Below are 19,587 nucleotides of genomic sequence, written 5' to 3'. Positions count from 1 at the left end.
GGCACCGGTGCATTAGAAGGCACAAGAACTGTCTGCTAATCAGGAAAACTATCAATCCCTTTCATGAGATGCATTAGAAGGCCACGGTTCTAGGGTTTCAATACAATAATCTGAAAGCAATTAAATTTTTCTGGCAAAATCTAGTGAGCTACCTAGCATCAAGGCATGATTTGTTCATTTGAATGCATGAGCTGTTGCTGTTACTCTGTATTTAACACACTGTCACTGTTTGGCTCTTTTGAATTAAACATTTGCAAAGTAGCCTATTAGGTTAGCACTGTTCAAGGCCTTATGCAACTCAGCCTTATTAGTGTAAATGACACGTATTTTGGAGTGTAAAAAGGAAATGTTAAGTTGGCACCAATGAGCAAGCTTTTTTTCAGTCCCTACATGATTTGCTGCTGATAGTAGTGAAATACTAGTTACTGATAATACATTTCCGCTCAAGAGCTTGTTGTAGGATCTTTATTTATCTGCTGCCCTCTGCTGGCGACATTTTATGAGGAATTCTAGGCTTTGAATTGTAGCCAGAATCTTTCATTCTCCTTTTTTTGTGAGGTGAGGTATGTTACTGATTTACTGAATTCATTTTTATCCCCAGAAGCCAGCTAACACTGTTTTAACTCCAATGTGCTAATTTAATTATTTAATTAAACGTAAAAAAAATAAACAAAAATCACAAATGTGGTATGTAGCAATGGTGTTATACAATATATACAATATATAACATTGTGTCGAAAAAGAATAATTTAAATAAAAATAAAAAATATATTATTTTTAAAAAATAAAATCAAAAATATACATATACAATACATGTATACAGTTATAAAATACATGAAAAACCTTCATTATTGCGTTGTGGTTACTGGTTTTGTAAATAGTTTCACTTTATGTGCCTGTTTATTTATCTTCATACATATTAGTTAGGACTTGTACCCGTTTTCTTGAACTGTCTTTATCAGTCAAATTTGTTCAACAATATCAAACACAGCGTCAAGTTTAATGTGGTTATTCATTAATGTACATTCTCCTTTATGGTACAAAAAAAAGGTTCACATGTGGAAGTATGATAATATATAATATCATATAAAATAATAATAATAAAAAATCATATAAAATAATAATAATAAAATAATAAAAAAATAAAAACCACACCATATGGTAGACATGCTGGGGACCTACACAATCAGCAATATGACCTAATGTAGAGACTGGCTCTACTTGCATTTAGCATTTAACTTAATATTCTCCATACAGACTCTATTCTATGAAGAATTGCTTGCTGAGTTTAGTCCGAAAGCATGCTGGGCACAAAGGAGTGACTCTGCAAATAACACCACACACACACAAGCAGCATTTGCAAATGTTTTAAAAAATATCACATAAATTGTCGTTGTTTTCCTCCATTTCAGTTATCCCACAGTGATGATTACACTCCATATGCATGTGGTGCCATGGAAAATCCATTTGCATTGTGGCTTTTAAAACATTTCGCATTAGTTTTCTCTTGAAACTGCATTTAAAAAAGTTACCCATTAAGATGAGAAATACTTGTTTGGGTTATTAAATGTTCCATTTATGATTACATCATGAGTGAAAGATACAATTTTCAGAAAAGTAAGATGGATTTGCTATTGGTTTTTGATATATAGTTTATATAGGGATGCAAAGAAACAACAGAAAAATATATACATATTCACGCACCAAAAAAAGACAATTGATGTGTCAAGACATTTTTCCCTTCAAGTCAATGAACTGATTTGATTGTACAGTCACAGAGAGATTGTACATATGAACTGGTACCTCATCATAGGTCATACTTATTTTCTGTATTCAGGCCCCATCTTCCTTGTCGGGCCCGAATCTCCCTAACCTTTCCCCCCATTACGGTGCCCCTGGATGAGGCAGACTCACAACTTTGGGATTTTTAAACATTAATCTTCTAAATGCAAACAATAAGGTCTCTAGGTGGAAAAATGACTATGAAAATGACATTCAGTTTGCTTATAAAATCAAAATTACAACAACATATCTCACAACATAACACTGAAAAAATACTGTTAGCCACCCATCTGGTGGGAAATACCATAATTTTGTCTTCCAGTCAAACTGGATGTATTTGTGATCCAAGTTTTGCATCTGTTCCCCATCTTCAATGGTGAGTAATCACTTTTTGTTCTTAAGAACATCTAGACATTCTAGCCCCAGTTTTGCCTGTAAGATTTAAATAATACATAAACATTGCCTAAATATACTCAGAGCACAAAACAATTGTTCATATGACTTTGCAGAAAAGGCAACATTTGTTATTTGTCATACTGACAAAGCCTACTTCCTCCAAAAATATAATCTTCAGGCACAGTATGAAAAATGCAAAAACATTTACAAAAATGAATGCCTGCCTGTATGTCTTTTATAACCCAGCCTCTCCATCACAGGCCAGCATGTGTCTTCAATGAGTTTAATCTCATCTACAGCCATATTCTCCTTCCACATGTTGATTTTGGCAGGTGATATATCTCCTTCATATATCAGATTATACAGATTTGTAGATGTGGTAAATGTCAGCTGGTTTAACGCAGCTGGTGCAACTGGTATTCCAAGAAAGTTATGTATCTTTCTCGCTGTCTCTTCAGGAAAATATACAACATCTTCAAATTTGACTATAAGGTAAGTGTGTTGGGGGAGGCTTGCGCTCACCTTGAGTCCTGCTGAATTGTGAGCCAGCCATAGCTGAGCTAGAAGCTGGACAGGGTTGGGATCTGGCTGGGAAAGGATCTTCTTTAAAGGAAGGAACTGTGAGTCCACTATAGCACAGCCCTGATCCACACCATCACTGTTCTGCTTAAAAATGTTGACAATGTGCCTTTTAATATTCTTACGTAAGTACAGGCTTGGCTTGCTGCTGTAGAGCATTAGATAAATCCATGCACGTGGGTCTCTGACAACATGAACTGAGCGAAGTGAGCGACCTATGACCTCTTGAAGATACGGCAGCTTCAAGAACCAGCCTCCACTGGCCATGTTCAGCACCGGCCGGGCATTTGGGTACTTCACCAGGTGCTGCCTGAGCTCTTGTATGTATCCGATGTCCGTATGGGTACCCTTGCCGTCCCCTGTCCTTGTTTGCTCTGATAGCAGCATTCTTCTCTTTCTTTGTCCTTTTTCTTTGACTTTACTTTCTATGTCATCATTGCTCTGGTGCAATTGAATATTTTGCAGGTGCAGTTTCACATTGTGGACTATGGAATGGAACCATCCCTGAATGACCCGAAATCGTCCATTTTGCGCATCTGCTTTAGACCACTCACAAGCGTCCACCAGAGATACGAAAGGAGATACAGGGAACCGCAGGTAGGCCGAAGGGATCTGGAGGAATACAAAGTCAGAGCTATTATCAAAAAGGTGCTGGAGGATCTCCGCGCCCGAGCCTGGCATGGATGTGATGGTGATGATGGGGAGGAGGTCATGGACACTAGAGTCTGTTCCATCAAATATGCTGCTGTCTTTTGATTTAACATTGCACAAGAGCTGTTCACAGCCATTAAAAAGAGACAAAAGTTCAGTCACCCACAACAACAGCACACAGACCAGAGTGCAATGAATTAGCATATTGAACGACACATGAAACTTCCTTTTTTTCATTACGAAACCTAAAGCAAGACATAAAGTCAATACCACAGAGATGTTAACCACCAATCCAAAGTCAAACACAAAATCATTGGTGACTTGACTAGGCAAGGTTTGAATTCCCCGGCCAAACTGAACTATTCTTCTGTTGTCTTCTGTTTTAGCAAAGCCTGCAAAGCCCAAGTAGCCATGTCTAGCCTCAATGTCTTCGTAGTTTGTTACAACTGACACAACAGTCTCTGTGTCATTAAGAGTCACTGATATTTTTACTCCATTTTTACTGTTGTCTATGAATCTACAGTCCGAGACCTTGGTGTATGGGCCATGCATCAAATAAGCCACTCTAGTGACAGGGTTCTCCATGGGAAAGGTCACGTTTATGTACTGCGTCCATCTCTTTTTGAATTCGGCAGCCTGTTCTGCCTCTTGTATCCTGGCAACAGGGCTGGATCCTTGAGCGTCCAGCCAGAACATTTTGTAATGTGCGTCCCACACATCCATCAGAGCCCCACTGTATTTTCCAAATGATCTGTGAGGAACGTACCTGAAATCAATGTCAAGGTTATGAAAAAACGCACTGAGAGAACTGAGAGGGGAGCGCTCGTGTTTCTCAATGTGGTCCAGCACAAGTAATGTTTGAGAGTTGAGAAGCACAAGTGCCCGATACACACTCTTTAGCTTCATGGAAGATGAATAGGCTGACACAGACTCTCCACTCACAAACAACATGTCCTGATGCGATGAAGCTGCAATGACCTCCCCAGCGGTATCCCCGACTTCCTTTTCTCCCCATCGTAACCACTTTGAACATTCCCCCAACTGTCCTTCCCATGGCTGATTACACTGGCTGGTGGGTGAGGGGGCAAATACCAGCACATTGTTAAGATAGCTGTATTTAGGACCATACAAGGCCTCAGAGACAAACACCTGTCCATTTGGTGCAAAAGTAAAGGAGTTTTGATCAGGGTGCTCGTGCCCGGGGTTAAAGTTCGTCCAGCCTTCTACCCAAGAGTACGGTTGTGCATGGACAATATCATACACCGCTCGCCCTCCTAATTTTCCAGATTTAAATGACACAAAAGTATTACCCTGAGTTTGTGGTAACCCTGCTCCATACGTCACCACACCCCAGTTGGAGAAAACGTGCATGGTTGCTTTGTTAAAGTCAGGTGGAGGCTGTGGAGTTAAGTCAGAGTCATACCATATGTACTCTGTATGTAAAGTAGCCCAGCGTTGGGCTGCTGATTGCATCATGTGTCCGTCTTTAGGACGATGCTTCCTAATCTGCTCTGCCAGCCAGTTTCCTGAGCCATTTCGGAGCACATATGCATCCAGAAACACAAGCTGGCTCTCTGGCCCATAGAACCAGTTGTAATTGGAGTCTGCAATGCCAACTGTTCTTTGAAATCCAGGAAGCAGTGTAGCAAAGTAAAACATGAAGTGAGCTCTGAGCCAGTTGTTCTGTGTGTTGTCTATCTGAAAATGACGCAATGCTAAGTAAACATACTGAGTGATGGATTTTGCTGTGTAGCTACCGTACGCAACACCCTCATCGAGAGAGCCATCGACAATGTGGCTGAGAAGAAACATGGTCTTTTCCATGTAGTTCACTGATATCTGCTTCCATATCATCGTCTCTGGGTCATTATGTTCCCCCGCCACAAGAGCACCAATGAGAATGGCTAGTATATTAGTTGTCTGGTGGTTCTGTAGAAACTGCTTTCCCCATCCTCTGTGCTTGGAAAGCTCGAAAAGCTCCTCGGTAACAGATCGTATTTTCTTGAGATAACGCAATCTTCTCCGGGTGTCAAGAAAGGTGTAAATTATATCATATGCTGTGGCAAACCCAGTGAGAGAGTGGGCGATTGGGACCTCGTCATTTGGCGCACTGGACACTGTCCAATCTGGATATGCCACCATTCGGTCCATGTACTCAATCAAAAATTGAGAGGCGGTAGCATCCTCAGGTTGAAGCAGACAGTATAGTGCAAGAGGGGGCAAATTGTTACCATAGATCTCATTCCATTTCTTGCCGAAATCCTCATGCCTCACCGGAGGCTGGTAAACAGCTGCACTGGATAACATAACAGAAACAGCATTTCGAATAACTTTAAATATGTGTCTATGCGTGGTGGTGGCCCTTTGTTTCATCAAACGCAATTCTGTCAGATCAAAGTATAGCTTGGGGTGTGCTGACAAGGTGGTATTGTCTGTTTGGTGTTCATTCAAAGGCACGTATCTGTCTGAGGCAGACGAAATTCCACAGAAAGTAAGTCCCACAGCCAAGACACAGAGCAAAACCGCAGACCTCTGCAAGTTCTCCATGACCATGATCCAAGAAACAGATGTGGTGCTTTTCTCTTTAAAAGCTCCTCCTCCAAAGCGGCCAAAAATTTGTTATTAGTCCAACTTGTACTCACATGTAGAGCTGCAGATATTTTTTTCCTTTCAGGCAAAAATCCAAATGACTATGGCGGTATTTACGTAGCCAGTAGGAAGCGTTCACATTTCCTTGAGAAAACATTATTTTAATAACTCCCATAAATGGTTATCCGTCTAAACTAAAACTTGATAAACCCACAAATTCTTCCGCATTTATTTCCGTATTATTTGAAAAGTTTTAATATCAGTCTCGCTATTTAAAACGATGTCAGCACTAAATGTCATAACGGAAATAAAATAAATGCAGACTGTGTGTCAAAGAAACTTCCGTTTTCAGAATCCGTCATTACAAGTTTGCTTCCCGCGGGACTTATGGAAGACAGTTTTCCAGAAAGTTGCAGCGGTCGGCAGTAACAATTCACAGAACCATGTGAAGTAACTCTTAACGCCTTTTAATCATCTTGTGACACGAAAAAGCGAGATAATCCATTAATCCACTTTGAGGTGAAGGAAATGTCCCGCTTTCTGTGTCGTTTGTCTAAGTGGTGATGTTTTGTCATCTGAAGCAAAGACAGACAGAATCCATAATGCCATTTCAATGTCACTTTTTAGGCTGTAGGGTTACATTTCCTCCATCAAATTCGTCTTCTGTCAGAAAACTGTCTCGGTGTTAGAAGGCAAGTCGCTTTTTCCATCTTCCAAGTTATCTTGTAGCCTACAACTATCACTGTCGGCATTAGCGATTTTTAATATGGTCGATAGATGGCGGCGTAATATCACATGAGGGGTTTTATTAAACTACATTCCCGGTATTCAGGTCGTTTGATTTATAACTAATAAACGAATTTGATATACTAATATAAAGTGCATTTTTTTATATCAAATATTTAATATAATTTAGGCACAAGTCAGAATATAGTTTGAGCAATTTTACTTAAGTAGACAGGTCACAGTAATGCGTTGAGAAGCACACTCTTTCATGCTTACAAAAGTAACACACAAGGAGCTCCAACAGAAAGTACAATAAAAAAAAAAGTATCATAAATATGAACACCGTTGGGTTAGTCCATATTTGACCCAAAGTTGGGTTGAAACAACCCAGCATTTTTTAGAGTGTACAGTGGGTATAGAACCCCCCCTATTAAAATAATCAAATTGTGTTGAAATGAAATGAAGACGGACAGTTTTTGTTTTATCCAGCTGTATTTACTCAGTGCAACTTAACATCTAAGTGAAAGATATAACACCAACATGTCAGAATAATAAATAACAATATAAAGAATAAAAAATATATAAATAATAATAAATTTTAAAAAGTTGGAAAAGGTTTCACACCCTCGTGTCAGTATTTTGTTGAACCACATTTTGCTTTAATTACAGCCTTTAGTCTGTTGGGATCTGTCTCTGTCTCTACTAACTTTGCAATATTTGCCCACTCTTTGCAGAACTGCCCACGTTCAGTTCAATTTGATGGTGACCATTTGTGCACTGCAGACTTCAAGTCATTCCACAGATTTTCAGGGGGAAAATCAGGGGGGAGGGGGAGGGGAAGTTAAATAAAATAAATTATGTTCATTCAAGGTATATGAACTTTATTTGATAAAGAAAGCAACCACAATATCAACAATATACTGTACACTGAAGACAATTTATAAAAAAAGGGAAAAAACAGTATTACATGTAATGATATTGTAAAGATTAACACGATCTTAAGTAAACAGTCCATGTTAATCCTCTTTCTTTGCTTCAGAGGTTTTTTCAATGCTGTCAGGCTGCATTTCTTTTGCCTTCCTCCCATGTGCATCTAAAGCAGGACTTGCTGTAGCTCCTTCCACAGGTTTCTCATCATCTGCTGGTACAGCAGTACATGTGCGCCAGATAACCAGCACAACTATACCCACTGGTAGTCCAAACACAAAACAGGAGAAGAATGGAGCTGCCTGGAACATTGACTGAGATCAGGGAGATTTATATTAGTTACTAAGACAACAGTGTCCTAAATATTAGCCTCAAGTAAATATTTGATGAGGATGTGATCAGCCATGTGTTTTGGTTTTGGTGTGTTAAGCTTGTAGTAAATATTTGAGGAAAAAAATTAAATAAGAGTAAATCTATCCTTTTGCCAAAATAATAGAGTGTTAGTCAGTCTTTACCACCACAGTAGACCTTGCTTTATTAAAAACTCGTTTAGTGTGCTGCAAAAATCCATTTCCTCCGAGTAGCTGATTGGGGAAAAAATAAATTTTATTAGAAAAGGCACAATGTATTTCACAGGAATGTGACAGAAAAGACGGACAGGAAAGTATCTCCCTCCACATACCTTTGCACTGCCATCCAGAACACTGTTTAAGAAGCGAAGTAAATCCTCAATGGTCTCAATCTTACTTTCTGGTAGACAGTATCCATCAATGGTCATATTTAACACAATGATGAAGGGCATCTCAACTTCTCTGAGAAGAAACATATTAGTGGTGATTATACAAAAAAATATGTGCACAGAATAGACTTCTGTAATGTATATAATTTTTGACGTTGTATCAATGCCAATGGCTTTAAATACAGTTCCTGCACTTTGCAACTCCTAAAATCTTTGTGTCCAATTCAACTCACCCCATAATTAAACCGTTGATATATTCATTACCATCCATATAACCAAACTGGTAATCACTAGGAGAAAAAAAAAATCTATATTTTCTTTGTTAACAAATAATATGATATTTGGCACCTTCTCTTCATGTTCCATATACATTTGTTACTTACCTTTTGTAATGATCTCTGTATTCAGTTGACAGCCTTTCCATCAGAGTTTTGTAACTAAAGGGATCAATTTTGAGCGTTAGAGTGGGAAATAATGAAAAACAAAAAAAGAATAAACACATTTTCTGATGTTGCTTACCGAATGCTTTTTTCAGGCGGATTCTTCTCATCTACTACTGCCAATGCCACAAGTTTACCTTTGAGGGAAGTGTGAGAAGTGAACAGCATCACAATAAATTATGTATGAACGCAAAGCTCACATAATCATAATCTGTCAAAGCATCATTTTCACACATAAATACTGGATCTTGGCAGAAAGTCATCATGCCAGTTATGTTTTATCACCTAGTGGCAAAAAATGTAGCAATCACAAAAATGGTGTTAATTAATGTTGCAGTTTGTTAACTATAAAGGGTATAAGAAAATAAGTCAAATAAATGAAAAAAAAAATGTTTTATATATATATATATATTCTCCATGTTTATAAAGAAAAACAGGCTTACTTAGTTCTCCCATCTGGTACAGACTGAAGCTATCAATTTGGAAGTAAGAGGGAAAACGTTCTCGATTTATCCAGGAAGACAAATCACCATCAACTATTTCTATAGGAATGATAAGACAAGTGAGATTAAACATGCTATTACTTCATGTACATTTAATGTTTTCATGTGTTAAATAGCCCTACACTTATTAAGTGTCACCGTCAAGCCTGTGCAAACAATATGCAAAGTAAAAGTACTCGGCAATGTTTAATCTAAAATGTGTAATCATAAGAAACAAATTATCTTTCATTTTATTAACAAAACAAAGTGTTTCTGTTCACTGACTGTGCATTAAATTATGCAAAATGTGTTACATGCACACAGTCAAGCTGTTGACTTAAAGGGAGTGTACTGGATGTTAGCCCAGACGAAATGTTCAGAATAAGCCACAAGACGGTAGAGAGCTGGAACACTTTACTGTCTCTGTATTCTCATCTTTTGGAATACAATAGTAAGATACCAATTACTGTAATTATAATGTCTTCACAAAAGTTTTTTTTCACTTGTAAACATACAAGAACAAGAATATAAAACCATGGGTAAGTACTTCTGACATAACTAGTACTAAGAAAGTAACCTTAATTCCAGTGCCCTAAATGGCCAAATTACTGGGAAAATGTAAATGTGTATATCAAATATATTGGTATGCTGTGACCTGTAATCTTAAACTTTTTTGTGCCATTGTTTTTTTTGTTTTTTTTATTTACTGTTTATACCTGTTTTTAGGTGGATTGCAATGTGATTTCTGTTACAAAAAGTGACACTTTAAAAAAGTAAATATTGTCAGGTAAGTGATTCATAAACTTCATAACAGTAGACTGCTTATTTGCAAATGGTCTGTGTAAACTGTGTATCACATACATATGCTCAAAAGAGAATGATTTGTAGAGTGTGCTGAATACATCACAATGTCTTTCTGTGTTTTTCAAATTAACAATTATTTGTAAATATATTTTAATGTGCAACCTTTTTTTTACTTTAGGTTGAGCTGACAATTACATGGATTGACATTAACATAAAGTTTTTTTTAACAGTGATAACACAAGAGTTGGCCATAATATGGCACTATATACTCAAAAAACAAACCTTTCAATTTTAAAAATATAATAAAATCTGTATTTTTTTTAAGGTAATCTAGAAGATGGTGATATATAACATCTCCTGCAGACGCCACATTCTACACCTTGTCTTTTAACCTTGCTCCATGGATGTGCTAACTATTCATATCATGGAGGACTCGTCCGACAGTATTTTAATGTGCAACCTTTTTTTTACTTTAGGTTGAGCTGACAATTACATGGATTGACATTAACATAAAGTTTTTTTTAACAGTGATAACACAAGAGTTGGCCATAATATGGCACTATATACTCAAAAAACAAACCTTTCAATTTTAAAAATATAATAAAATCTGTATTTTTTTTTAAGGTAATCTAGAAGATGGTGATATATAACATCTCCTGCAGACGTCACATTCTACACCTTGTCTTTTAACCTTGCTCCATGGATGTGCTAACTATTCATATCATGGAGGACTCGTCCGACAGTGCAGTGTTTTGGGTCCAGGTTCAGTGCGCTGATCCCTTCCTGCTAAACTACTGGCTTCAAAAGACCTACTTCAACAATGGGGAAGTCCAGCAGATCAACACCCTGAGGATAAACGGCTATCGTGGGCTAGTGTTTGTTTTGAGGGTGCTGCATCGTTCTTCAAGCCTCCCTAATTCCCATTATTGGTGCCCTTTCCTAGTGACACTCTGCCTCGATGCCCTGGCATTTCACTACCACCTCCCCTCTATACCCCAGTGGAACGGCACCCTTCGAGAGGCGATGAGAGGAAACAGCCTAGAGCTCAGACGCTGAGATTTTATTTTGCTGCTTACAGATCCTATTAGTTTCAGATGTTTGCTTAATAAAGTGATGCACCGAAAGTAGTACATCTTACCATTGTAAAGGTAGTACGTCCCGTCTTTGAACACAGCAATGGCGGGAACATCCTGCAGAGTGACCGCCTATGGAGAAAATCAGTAATGAATTGAATCAGGGTTTTTTTTCTAAGAAGCTGATTATTTTACAGAGATATTTTCCTCAGATAAGTGAAAGTCTTACCTTTGGGAGGACTTCCTCAGATGCAGTAAAAAAAATATGTGTGGACAATATATTCAGTAGCAGCTTTGTAGTATTCCTTCTGTTTAAAAAAGAAAAATAATGTACATTACATTTCACTAGTAGTATATTATACTAACCATTTCTATATAACTATGCAATAAATCTATTCATAAAGTTTATTTATACAACAATACAACTTTAAAATAAAATACTATCCAGTAGCAGTGGTATTTGTGAACTCATGCTCCAGTGTTCAATAGTTTTCATTTTATTCCTATTCCATCATAATTCATTCGCTGTATGTAAATATGACCTATATTAATTTTACATAATGTTTACCTTAAGGAGTGACTCCCGTCTAATGTAAACGAAGATAAGATCATGATAACTCATAACATGCTGGAACAACTGAACACTAGAGAGTGATCTTACCGCAGGTCTAGATTAAAGAAAAAAGGTCAAGGGGATAGCATGAGGAGAATTACAACTAGCATTGACATGAGACTAAAATCTATGCAGAACACGAAAGACACAAGACAATTCATTATGGTGAAATTTACTCCTAAATTACCCTGAAACTCTGTTGGTGAATTCAATAATAGCATCCTTTGTTCTAGGTCCTTTGTAGTCAAAAGACAGATCTCCTTTAAACCTTATTAAAAGAACAGAACAGAGTCAAACACATCATACAGCATGAACAATTCTTGGTTATTAATAATAATTATTGTCTGTATTATTATTAAGTACTCAGGTTATCTTTGTGTAATATTAAAATTAGTTTGATGATCTGAATCTTTTAAGTGTGACAAATATGCAAACAATTAAAAAAACAGGAAGGGGGCAAAAACTTTTTCACACCACTGTATATGATAATTAGGCATTAACTCACAGTTTTATGGTTGGATATCCACGAATATTAAACTCTGAAGCAATACCTAAAGACAGAGAGATTAAGCATTCTAGTTTTTTGCAAACATTATTTCTGTTTTATTGTTTTTATAAATTAGTAAACAAACATAATATTGGAGATAATAATAGCAGTACTATTCATGTTATTACCTAAAGTGTTATGTTAGCTATATCATTAGTAAATCACAATAATTGTTAATTTGCTTTGATTTTCCCCCCCTTTTTTTAAACTAGTCTAGTCTAGTCTAATCTAATTAATAACAGAGTGTATTCATGGTGGGGGGTAAAACACAAGACATGGGCTACATTTCATTTACCCAGAAAGCTTATGTGTAAACTTAATAATAAGAAGATTATGCAGTCGGAAGACAATGGCAGCAAAAGGCAGACACTGAACAACCTAATTCCAAGAAACTAAAGAGATTTCTAATTGCTGAAATGCAACTTATGCCATATGGCCATCTGGTTAACAAGATACAGACTCAACGCATACTACGTATACATTTCAAGTACTGAGTCTCATGTATGCATGAGGCCTGCTTAACTAATCCCATTAAACAGCAGGTAAGCCTATCCTGCCATTTAAGTAGCATACTAATTGGTTGCTAAGCAATGGCCTGGTGTGGCATTACCATTACTGTCATCTCAAACCAAGCTACAACAGCAGATATAACTTTCATCTAGAGGGGGTATGGCACAAATGCAGTTCTTGCTAAAATAATGTATGATTTTAGGTATGCAATCAATGTAATTTAAGTTTTCCAACATACACACTTTTATAGACGTGAACTGAACCCACTTGTGTGCACTGTGGTATCAATCTTGCCAACATTAACAGGAGAGCCCATACTCTTCAGCTCTGCACCAACTTCATACCATATTGGCTCGAATGTGTGACAGTATGCGCACCATGGTGTATAAAACTGCAAAATATATTTAAAAAAAAAAGCATGATACCACACAGCGGGCATGACACAAAGATACAAAGTAAACATATCACACAACATAAAACTGCATAAATTAAACTGCACTGTATACACTCTCACCTCCACCAGCCAGAGTTCATTTTTTAGGTATTCCTTAAACCTGTAAAAGGGAAATGTTTAATGCAGTCAATCACACATTGATATCTATCTATGCAATAAGTAATATGACAAACCACAAGCCTTGACAAATTAGAGTTGCCTACAGGCAACCCTTTTAGCTGTGACTATTTACAAAGCAGCAGTCTAGAGAGGTTGAACTCCCACCCCTTACGATGAAGTTAAATAGGTTTGGTATTTGTCTGGAAAACAAAGAGTTGGATTTTGTTATTAATTTCTTGCTTTGTCTTGGAAAGTTTTTCATTCATAAATGTAGATGGTTTAAATCTAAACCCAACTTTAACCAGTGGATGAATGAGGTTAAAATTTTGTGCAAATCTTTAGAATTGGTTAAAAACAAGAAAGCTCTCAAATTGATTTCGTTTTTGGGGCATGTATAAACTAATGTAAAAAGCCCCTTTTGGTTTGTTTTGTTTTATTTGTTCTATTTATTTCTTTTCTTTTCTTTTCTTCTTTATTATTGGTTTATTGTGATCTTGTTTGTCACTGGTTATGCTCAACCTAAGGCTGTTCACGTGTTGTTAGATTATGTGATGTGTTTATGTACCTTGTTTGTTTGTTGTAAATGGAAGCATAATAAAAAATATAATTAAAAAAAATTACAAAGCAGCAGGCCTTGTGTACCTTATTACTTTTATAAAATGGTTCCCACATAATAAATATAGTTGTGATAAAGAATATTAAAAACACAAATTTCCATCAAACCCACTTTTCATTAATCAGACTCATTAAGTGCCATTTCTTCCAGTAGATCTCCGCACGTTGCTATGCAACAAAAATAACTACGCTCCACTGACATCAGCTTTACTACTAAAGCACAGTTAGTACCTATTCATGTATAACACTTACTTGTCATCGAGTTCCTCCACGTATCCTGACACCACAACAATGACCAACAGAAGCGCTATTAAAAAAGAAACGCAATGACACAGATTACGTGTCAATCAATCGTGTTAAAGAGATTTGTATTTTGCTGTTTATGTTAGCGAACATGGTGTCCATACAATTACTAGGCGTTCATACCTGTAAGTATTAAATTTCGCATTCTTGCAATCCGTATCTTGTCATTAACCGTACAATAGCCTTGACATGTTACAGGTAGCAGCGTCAGTGTTAGGTTAGTGACATAATCATCAAACTGGTAGTAAACTCTTGGCCGATTGACTAGATTAACCCCCTTTGCCCCGAGGGGTAGGAACGGACAGAATTAGGCCACAAATTGATTGTGGACCAGCGGTGAATGTTTCATCGCACAGTCTTGTATTTTACAGCGTAGCCTACAACAAAGACAAGCAAACACTATCAGTCTCAAAAGGGCCTTGTATAATAACATGTTCTGTGATGAGTCTATGTTAAATATTTAAATAATGTGATCACTAACTAAAACTCTCCCATTATTATTATTATTATTATTATTATTATATTGTTCTTGTTGTCATTACCCCACTTTATTTAGGTGTCTTTAACTACTATGTACTTACGTCAAAACAAATAAATAAATAATTGATTAGGCTTAAGGGTAAATTAAGGGGCAGGGATCAACGGTGTAAATCTAAGAAATTAATTAGGCTGCATATATGTAGTTGCATGCAGGTATTTTTAAAGAGATAATGCATTGTAATATACATTGTATCAGATTATTAATTTAAATGTTTGAAAGCTTAATATAAAGTAGGTAAATTATTATTGTTGTTTTTGTTATACAATTGGCAACTCTATTGCATATTGTTTTTAGTATGGTACTTGCTGTAGTATTCTCTTGAAAAAAAATGTTGCTTTCTCTCCCGAAAGATGGCGCCATAATAATCCATTTGGAATACAGATCTGCTTAAATAAATGGGCATCCTTACATTAACTTAATCCTGTGTTCACAACATTTTACGCACAGTGGATTAGTTTTACGTTTTTCTTAACCAATTTCTAACGAAATAAATGCTGTAAATGTTGTCAGTCATTTTTTCCTCAGCTGTTTATTGTTCTTACAATTGTTTTCGATCCTATAATAGCATATAATGCATTTAAAGCCTTCATAGTAGTTTAGAAAACGGCCTTATTACTGTTTATTATTGTGAATGTATCTTTGTTTATGTATTTTAGTGTGCCATACAAGCAAGCTTGTCATTGGACAGCTGCACCTTGAGGAAACATTTTGATTCGAGCAAGAACAAGTCAATCAATCAGAATACCCGCCCACTATGCAATCTGCCTTCCCGGTGATTGGTTCAAAACAGTACCGTTTAAGGAGTCTCTTGTATCTCAATGGCTGACGTTGACGTCTATCTCCATCAAATGAAAACGTAAGTTTGGTCCGTGGGGAGAGGCAACTGTTATGGAAGTGGTTGTCTCTTGAATTTACTTCACTGTATTTTCACTCACCCTAAATGGAATAACGTCTTTGGGGATTCACTGCTTGTTAAATTTGTTCGGGATATAGAAACTGAGCGAAGAGCCTGGCATGATATAGAAAGAGCTCGCGCGTTATTTATTTTCTCTTGACCGCTTCATGTTTGTGGATAGCGCGACAAAACATACGCAGTTGTCTACTTGTGCATGTTAAAATTGGGTTTCTATCGGAATGGTTGTGATAGTCTCGGTAAATTAAGTTTTAAGACGCGCACACGGTGCTTGTGTTGTTTAGTTTGTCTTGGAGTTCAAATATAGCCTAGCCGACGCTCGGTCAAAACAAGCAGTTATATCTACATGTGAATATATGGATTGCAGTATATGGCCCTCGTCTGCTGTTGCAAAATGCAATGGGACGAAGTGAGGCATTTCGACCGCCAGAATATATTTGCTTCACTTTCAAGCCTGATAAGCAGGTAAGACACCGAACTTTGTGTATGATAGGGTGTTTTCTTTTTAGTTTTAAAGTGCGTTAAACTTGAGAACTAGGCGCGTGTGTCAATAAACAATTAAAGTGCGCTTTGGTGTCCACTTATGTGTAACAGTTTAATGACGGCATGCAGTTGCACCTGATCACTATTCTCTGCGGTATGCAGGCGCTTATTGTTTTGCAGCAACCGAGTTCACTTTCGGTCAGCATCAATTATGCGATCTCGGATTGCAACACTTGCACTTCCGAGATGTTTCTTCGCGCCCGCTTTGTGCTGGCTTCCCTAGTAACTACGAAAACCGTGTTAAAAAACACACACACGGCGGTAAAGTTAGTTTGACGTTTGACATTCATTAGACATTCGGGTTTTTTGCCAATTAAACTCTTTGCAGCTTTTATGTTTTGAGCCCAAACTAACTCAGATAGACATAAATATATGCCCGTTATGTTGCACAAGGCTTAATTTCTAGGAATTAAAAAAAATAAAATTTACAGTATATAAAACATATGAAAAATATGGATTCAGTACTGTATATAAAAACAGTAAAGGCATAATCTGAAAAAACAAGCCTTGTGCATTATAGGTAATAATATTCTGAATATTTTACAGTTAGTTTGATACCTTTATCTCAAACTGTCAGAGTTTAATTAATTTAAGTGGATACAGTATATAAAACATGTGAAAAATATGGTTTCAGGACTGTATATAAAAACAATAAAGGCATAATCTGAAAAATCAAGCCTTGTGAGTCTATCTGAGTTAGTTTGGGCTCAAAACATAAAAGCTGCAAAGAGTTTAATTGGCAAAAAACCCGAATGTCTAATGAATGTCAAACGTCAAACTAACTTTACCGCCGTAACACACACATTAGCATGACTGGTTTATCCTATACTCACAATTAATTAGCGTGCAAATCAGTTTGCAAATTCACATGGATCGCTAGGAACCGTTGCCATCGTTTCCTTAACGTATTTGTTCCTGGCGATAAAAAGATGAGGATGGTTTTAATTAAACAAAATCGTTCAATTGTAAATAAGTCGTTATTGTAATTTTATATATTGACTGTGAAGTGCATTATGTGTTTAACCTTGTTAACTGTGGTCATTAATAGGCCTATTTGGGTCTAAGAACAGATTTTAAAGTGTTAAGCAGATTCATGAAAAACACAGCTTTACTGTAAAGTATGTTAAATGCATGCATGCAAAAAATGTGTGGTATGAGCTGAAAAATCTGTACAAGATGTTCAAGTTCTCATTTCTTATTTCTAATCTTTGGAATGTCAGACATACTGTTGTTCACATAATCCATGAGTAAATGGGGTTGCATTGTCTAATCACGTGATTTAAAATACCTGTGAATGACCTGTAGAATGTGAAGGCATTACAACCTCTTTTGGGATTTTTGTCTTTTTGGCTGCTAGAGATCATGAGATGAGATATCAGTTAAAAATTAGAGTAGTGCTAGATCAGAATAAGGTCTTATTGTGTAATGTTTGCAATCAGCTTACTGCCATTGCTGTTGTTTTGGTGAAACCCCTTTGTAGTAACCCAGTGCATAATTTTTGACCCTATGTGACATGCTTATTTCCAGGCTGAGAGTGTTATTTTGGGAAACGGTGATTAGTATATGGGTCCAATCATGCAGTAAGCTGAGCATTGAATGTTGGCTGGCCTTAAGGCTGTCCCAACTGAAGGTCAAGTTTGAAGTGAGCTCTGTGGAATGTTGCCACTGGAATCATGACCTAAAACAGTAGTCCTGCCATTCTTACACTCTCCAACCCTCAGTGTGCAACAGTTTTGGTAGCTTTCTACTGTAAATCGCATATTTTAGTGTATGTTTATAGAAACAAAAATAGAGGGACAGCCCACCTTAATTGTTATTGAAGGTTAGACATATGATTGGCTCCTTCATTACAAGGGAGGGTGGGGTGAGGGAGCTACAGAAATGGACTTGATTCATCACACTGTAGTGAGTAGAGCCAGCTGTTGAGCAGCCTAAAGATGATGATACATGGGGCAGCTTTTATGAGCAATGTTGCTTGGGCACTTTCCCATTGAGAATGGGCAACAAATTTCTAACTGGATACTTTAGATCGGTTGTGGGCCCTGTGTCTCACCTGGTTACTCGTTGACTGCAACATTGCCCAGCAACATAGCTCAAAAAGTTGCCCCGTGTATCATCACCTTAAGGCCTGTGTGAATGTTTGGTCCTTTTAAAGTGGCTTTTTACTGGGGTGTGGCACTCAAATGTAAATGGGAGGCAGTGTTTAGATCCTGGCAGAGTTTTGTGTTATTTATTTATTTCCCGATTTCATTCCTAAGCTTACAACTGGAATGTTACAGGAGACCCCGTGTTTATCCCGTATCCGTCCTGTTTTTTGTTTTTCCTGATGAATGAGGGGAAATGAGTGTGAATGGTTTGATTCTGTGTTCATTTACAGAAAATAGTCTATGTGATTTATTTTTATGCCATTGGGTATTGTTTGTTTGGATACTGTAAGAAATGTCAAATTTAAGCTGCTTGCACTTGGCAGGTGTGTTTACTATCCTAACCATATTTCCCCATGTTTTCCTTAATTTTATCTTAAACAATTGGGCAAAAAGTGCTTAGTATAGCTGATAATGGTTAGTACGTCAAAGAGTGGTTTTTAGATTTTCTTTCAAGCATTTAAAAGATATTAAATAAAGTGTCTAAACAGTGTTTTTATTCTCAATTAAAGTTGGCATGGAATGAATCTTTATTCCCTTTAAATATTTTGCTACTTCTGTTTAATTTTTAATTTTTTTTTTTTTAAATGGGAATAGGATATTTTCTGGGACTCAGCTCAAGATCGGCCGTTTTCATAATCAACTTTTCAGTCTACCATTTCCTTCACTATAGATTGTTCACTCAAATAAAAGCAATACAGTTGTTCAGTTACTGTAAAAATGGGAACTATAATAGGACATAGTATTATTAATAGGGCTGCTCCCTAATAGTCGACTAATCGTTAGTCGACCAGAAAAAGCTTGGTCGACCAAAATTTGTTAGTCGCTTAGTCGCAGAAGTCAGGCGAAGTCACGTAGTCCGTGACTAACAGATCGTTAACGGCTGGTCTATGGTAATACAGTACATTGGGCAGGACATCCAAACGTTCACCTATCATTCATCGACCTCAAATATGGCTTATCATATGAAATATGTAAGTAGCAGCAACTTTACATGGCTGCTCAATCTAATGTTAACCTAGAGAAATGTGCGCTGTTTAAGTGTGTGTGCGGAGACTGGAAGCTGAACAGTAGCGCTCACTTCAGGACAGATGGAGGCGCCGGTGCGCTCACTTGC

The 19,587-nt window shown here is 37.0% G+C and overlaps 2 protein-coding genes and 1 pseudogene across 3 annotated transcripts in view; 1 reads left to right on the top strand and 2 right to left on the bottom strand.

Moving 5' to 3' along the window:
* Window positions 1-1,688: 1,688 nt before the first annotated feature.
* Window positions 1,689-6,510, bottom strand: LOC107714854 (dermatan-sulfate epimerase-like protein). Its single transcript, XM_016520837.1, has one exon. The coding sequence runs from the start codon at window positions 5,959-5,961 to the stop codon at window positions 2,383-2,385; it is 3,579 nt and encodes a 1,192-aa protein (XP_016376323.1). The 5' UTR covers window positions 5,962-6,510; the 3' UTR covers window positions 1,689-2,382.
* A 1,122-nt stretch (window positions 6,511-7,632) lies between these two features.
* LOC107714855 (protein disulfide-isomerase TMX3-like) lies at window positions 7,633-14,578 on the bottom strand (annotated as a pseudogene).
* Window positions 14,579-15,675: 1,097 nt separating this feature from the next.
* Window positions 15,676-19,587, top strand: part of LOC107714850 (dual specificity testis-specific protein kinase 2-like) — a 27,563-nt gene continuing 23,651 nt past the window's right edge. Inside the window, exon 1 of one of the 2 annotated variants that reach the window (XM_016520831.1) lies at window positions 15,676-15,726. The gene's annotated coding sequence lies outside the window, so the exon portion shown is untranslated. The other variant, XM_016520830.1, reaches the window with a different exon arrangement.

The sequence above is a fragment of the Sinocyclocheilus rhinocerous genome, unplaced genomic scaffold, assembly GCF_001515625.1.
Source record: "Sinocyclocheilus rhinocerous isolate Xijiao unplaced genomic scaffold, SAMN03320098_v1.1 scaffold1350, whole genome shotgun sequence".
Taxonomy (NCBI): domain Eukaryota; kingdom Metazoa; phylum Chordata; class Actinopteri; order Cypriniformes; family Cyprinidae; genus Sinocyclocheilus; species Sinocyclocheilus rhinocerous.
Note: the sequence above shows the minus strand (reverse complement) of the source record. Positions and strands in the feature narration are given on the sequence as shown.

Coding starts and splice junctions, on each gene's coding strand:
- LOC107714854 (XM_016520837.1), bottom strand. CDS start 5,961: ATGGTCATGGAGAACTTGCAGAGGTCTGCGGTTTTGCTCTGTGTCTTG.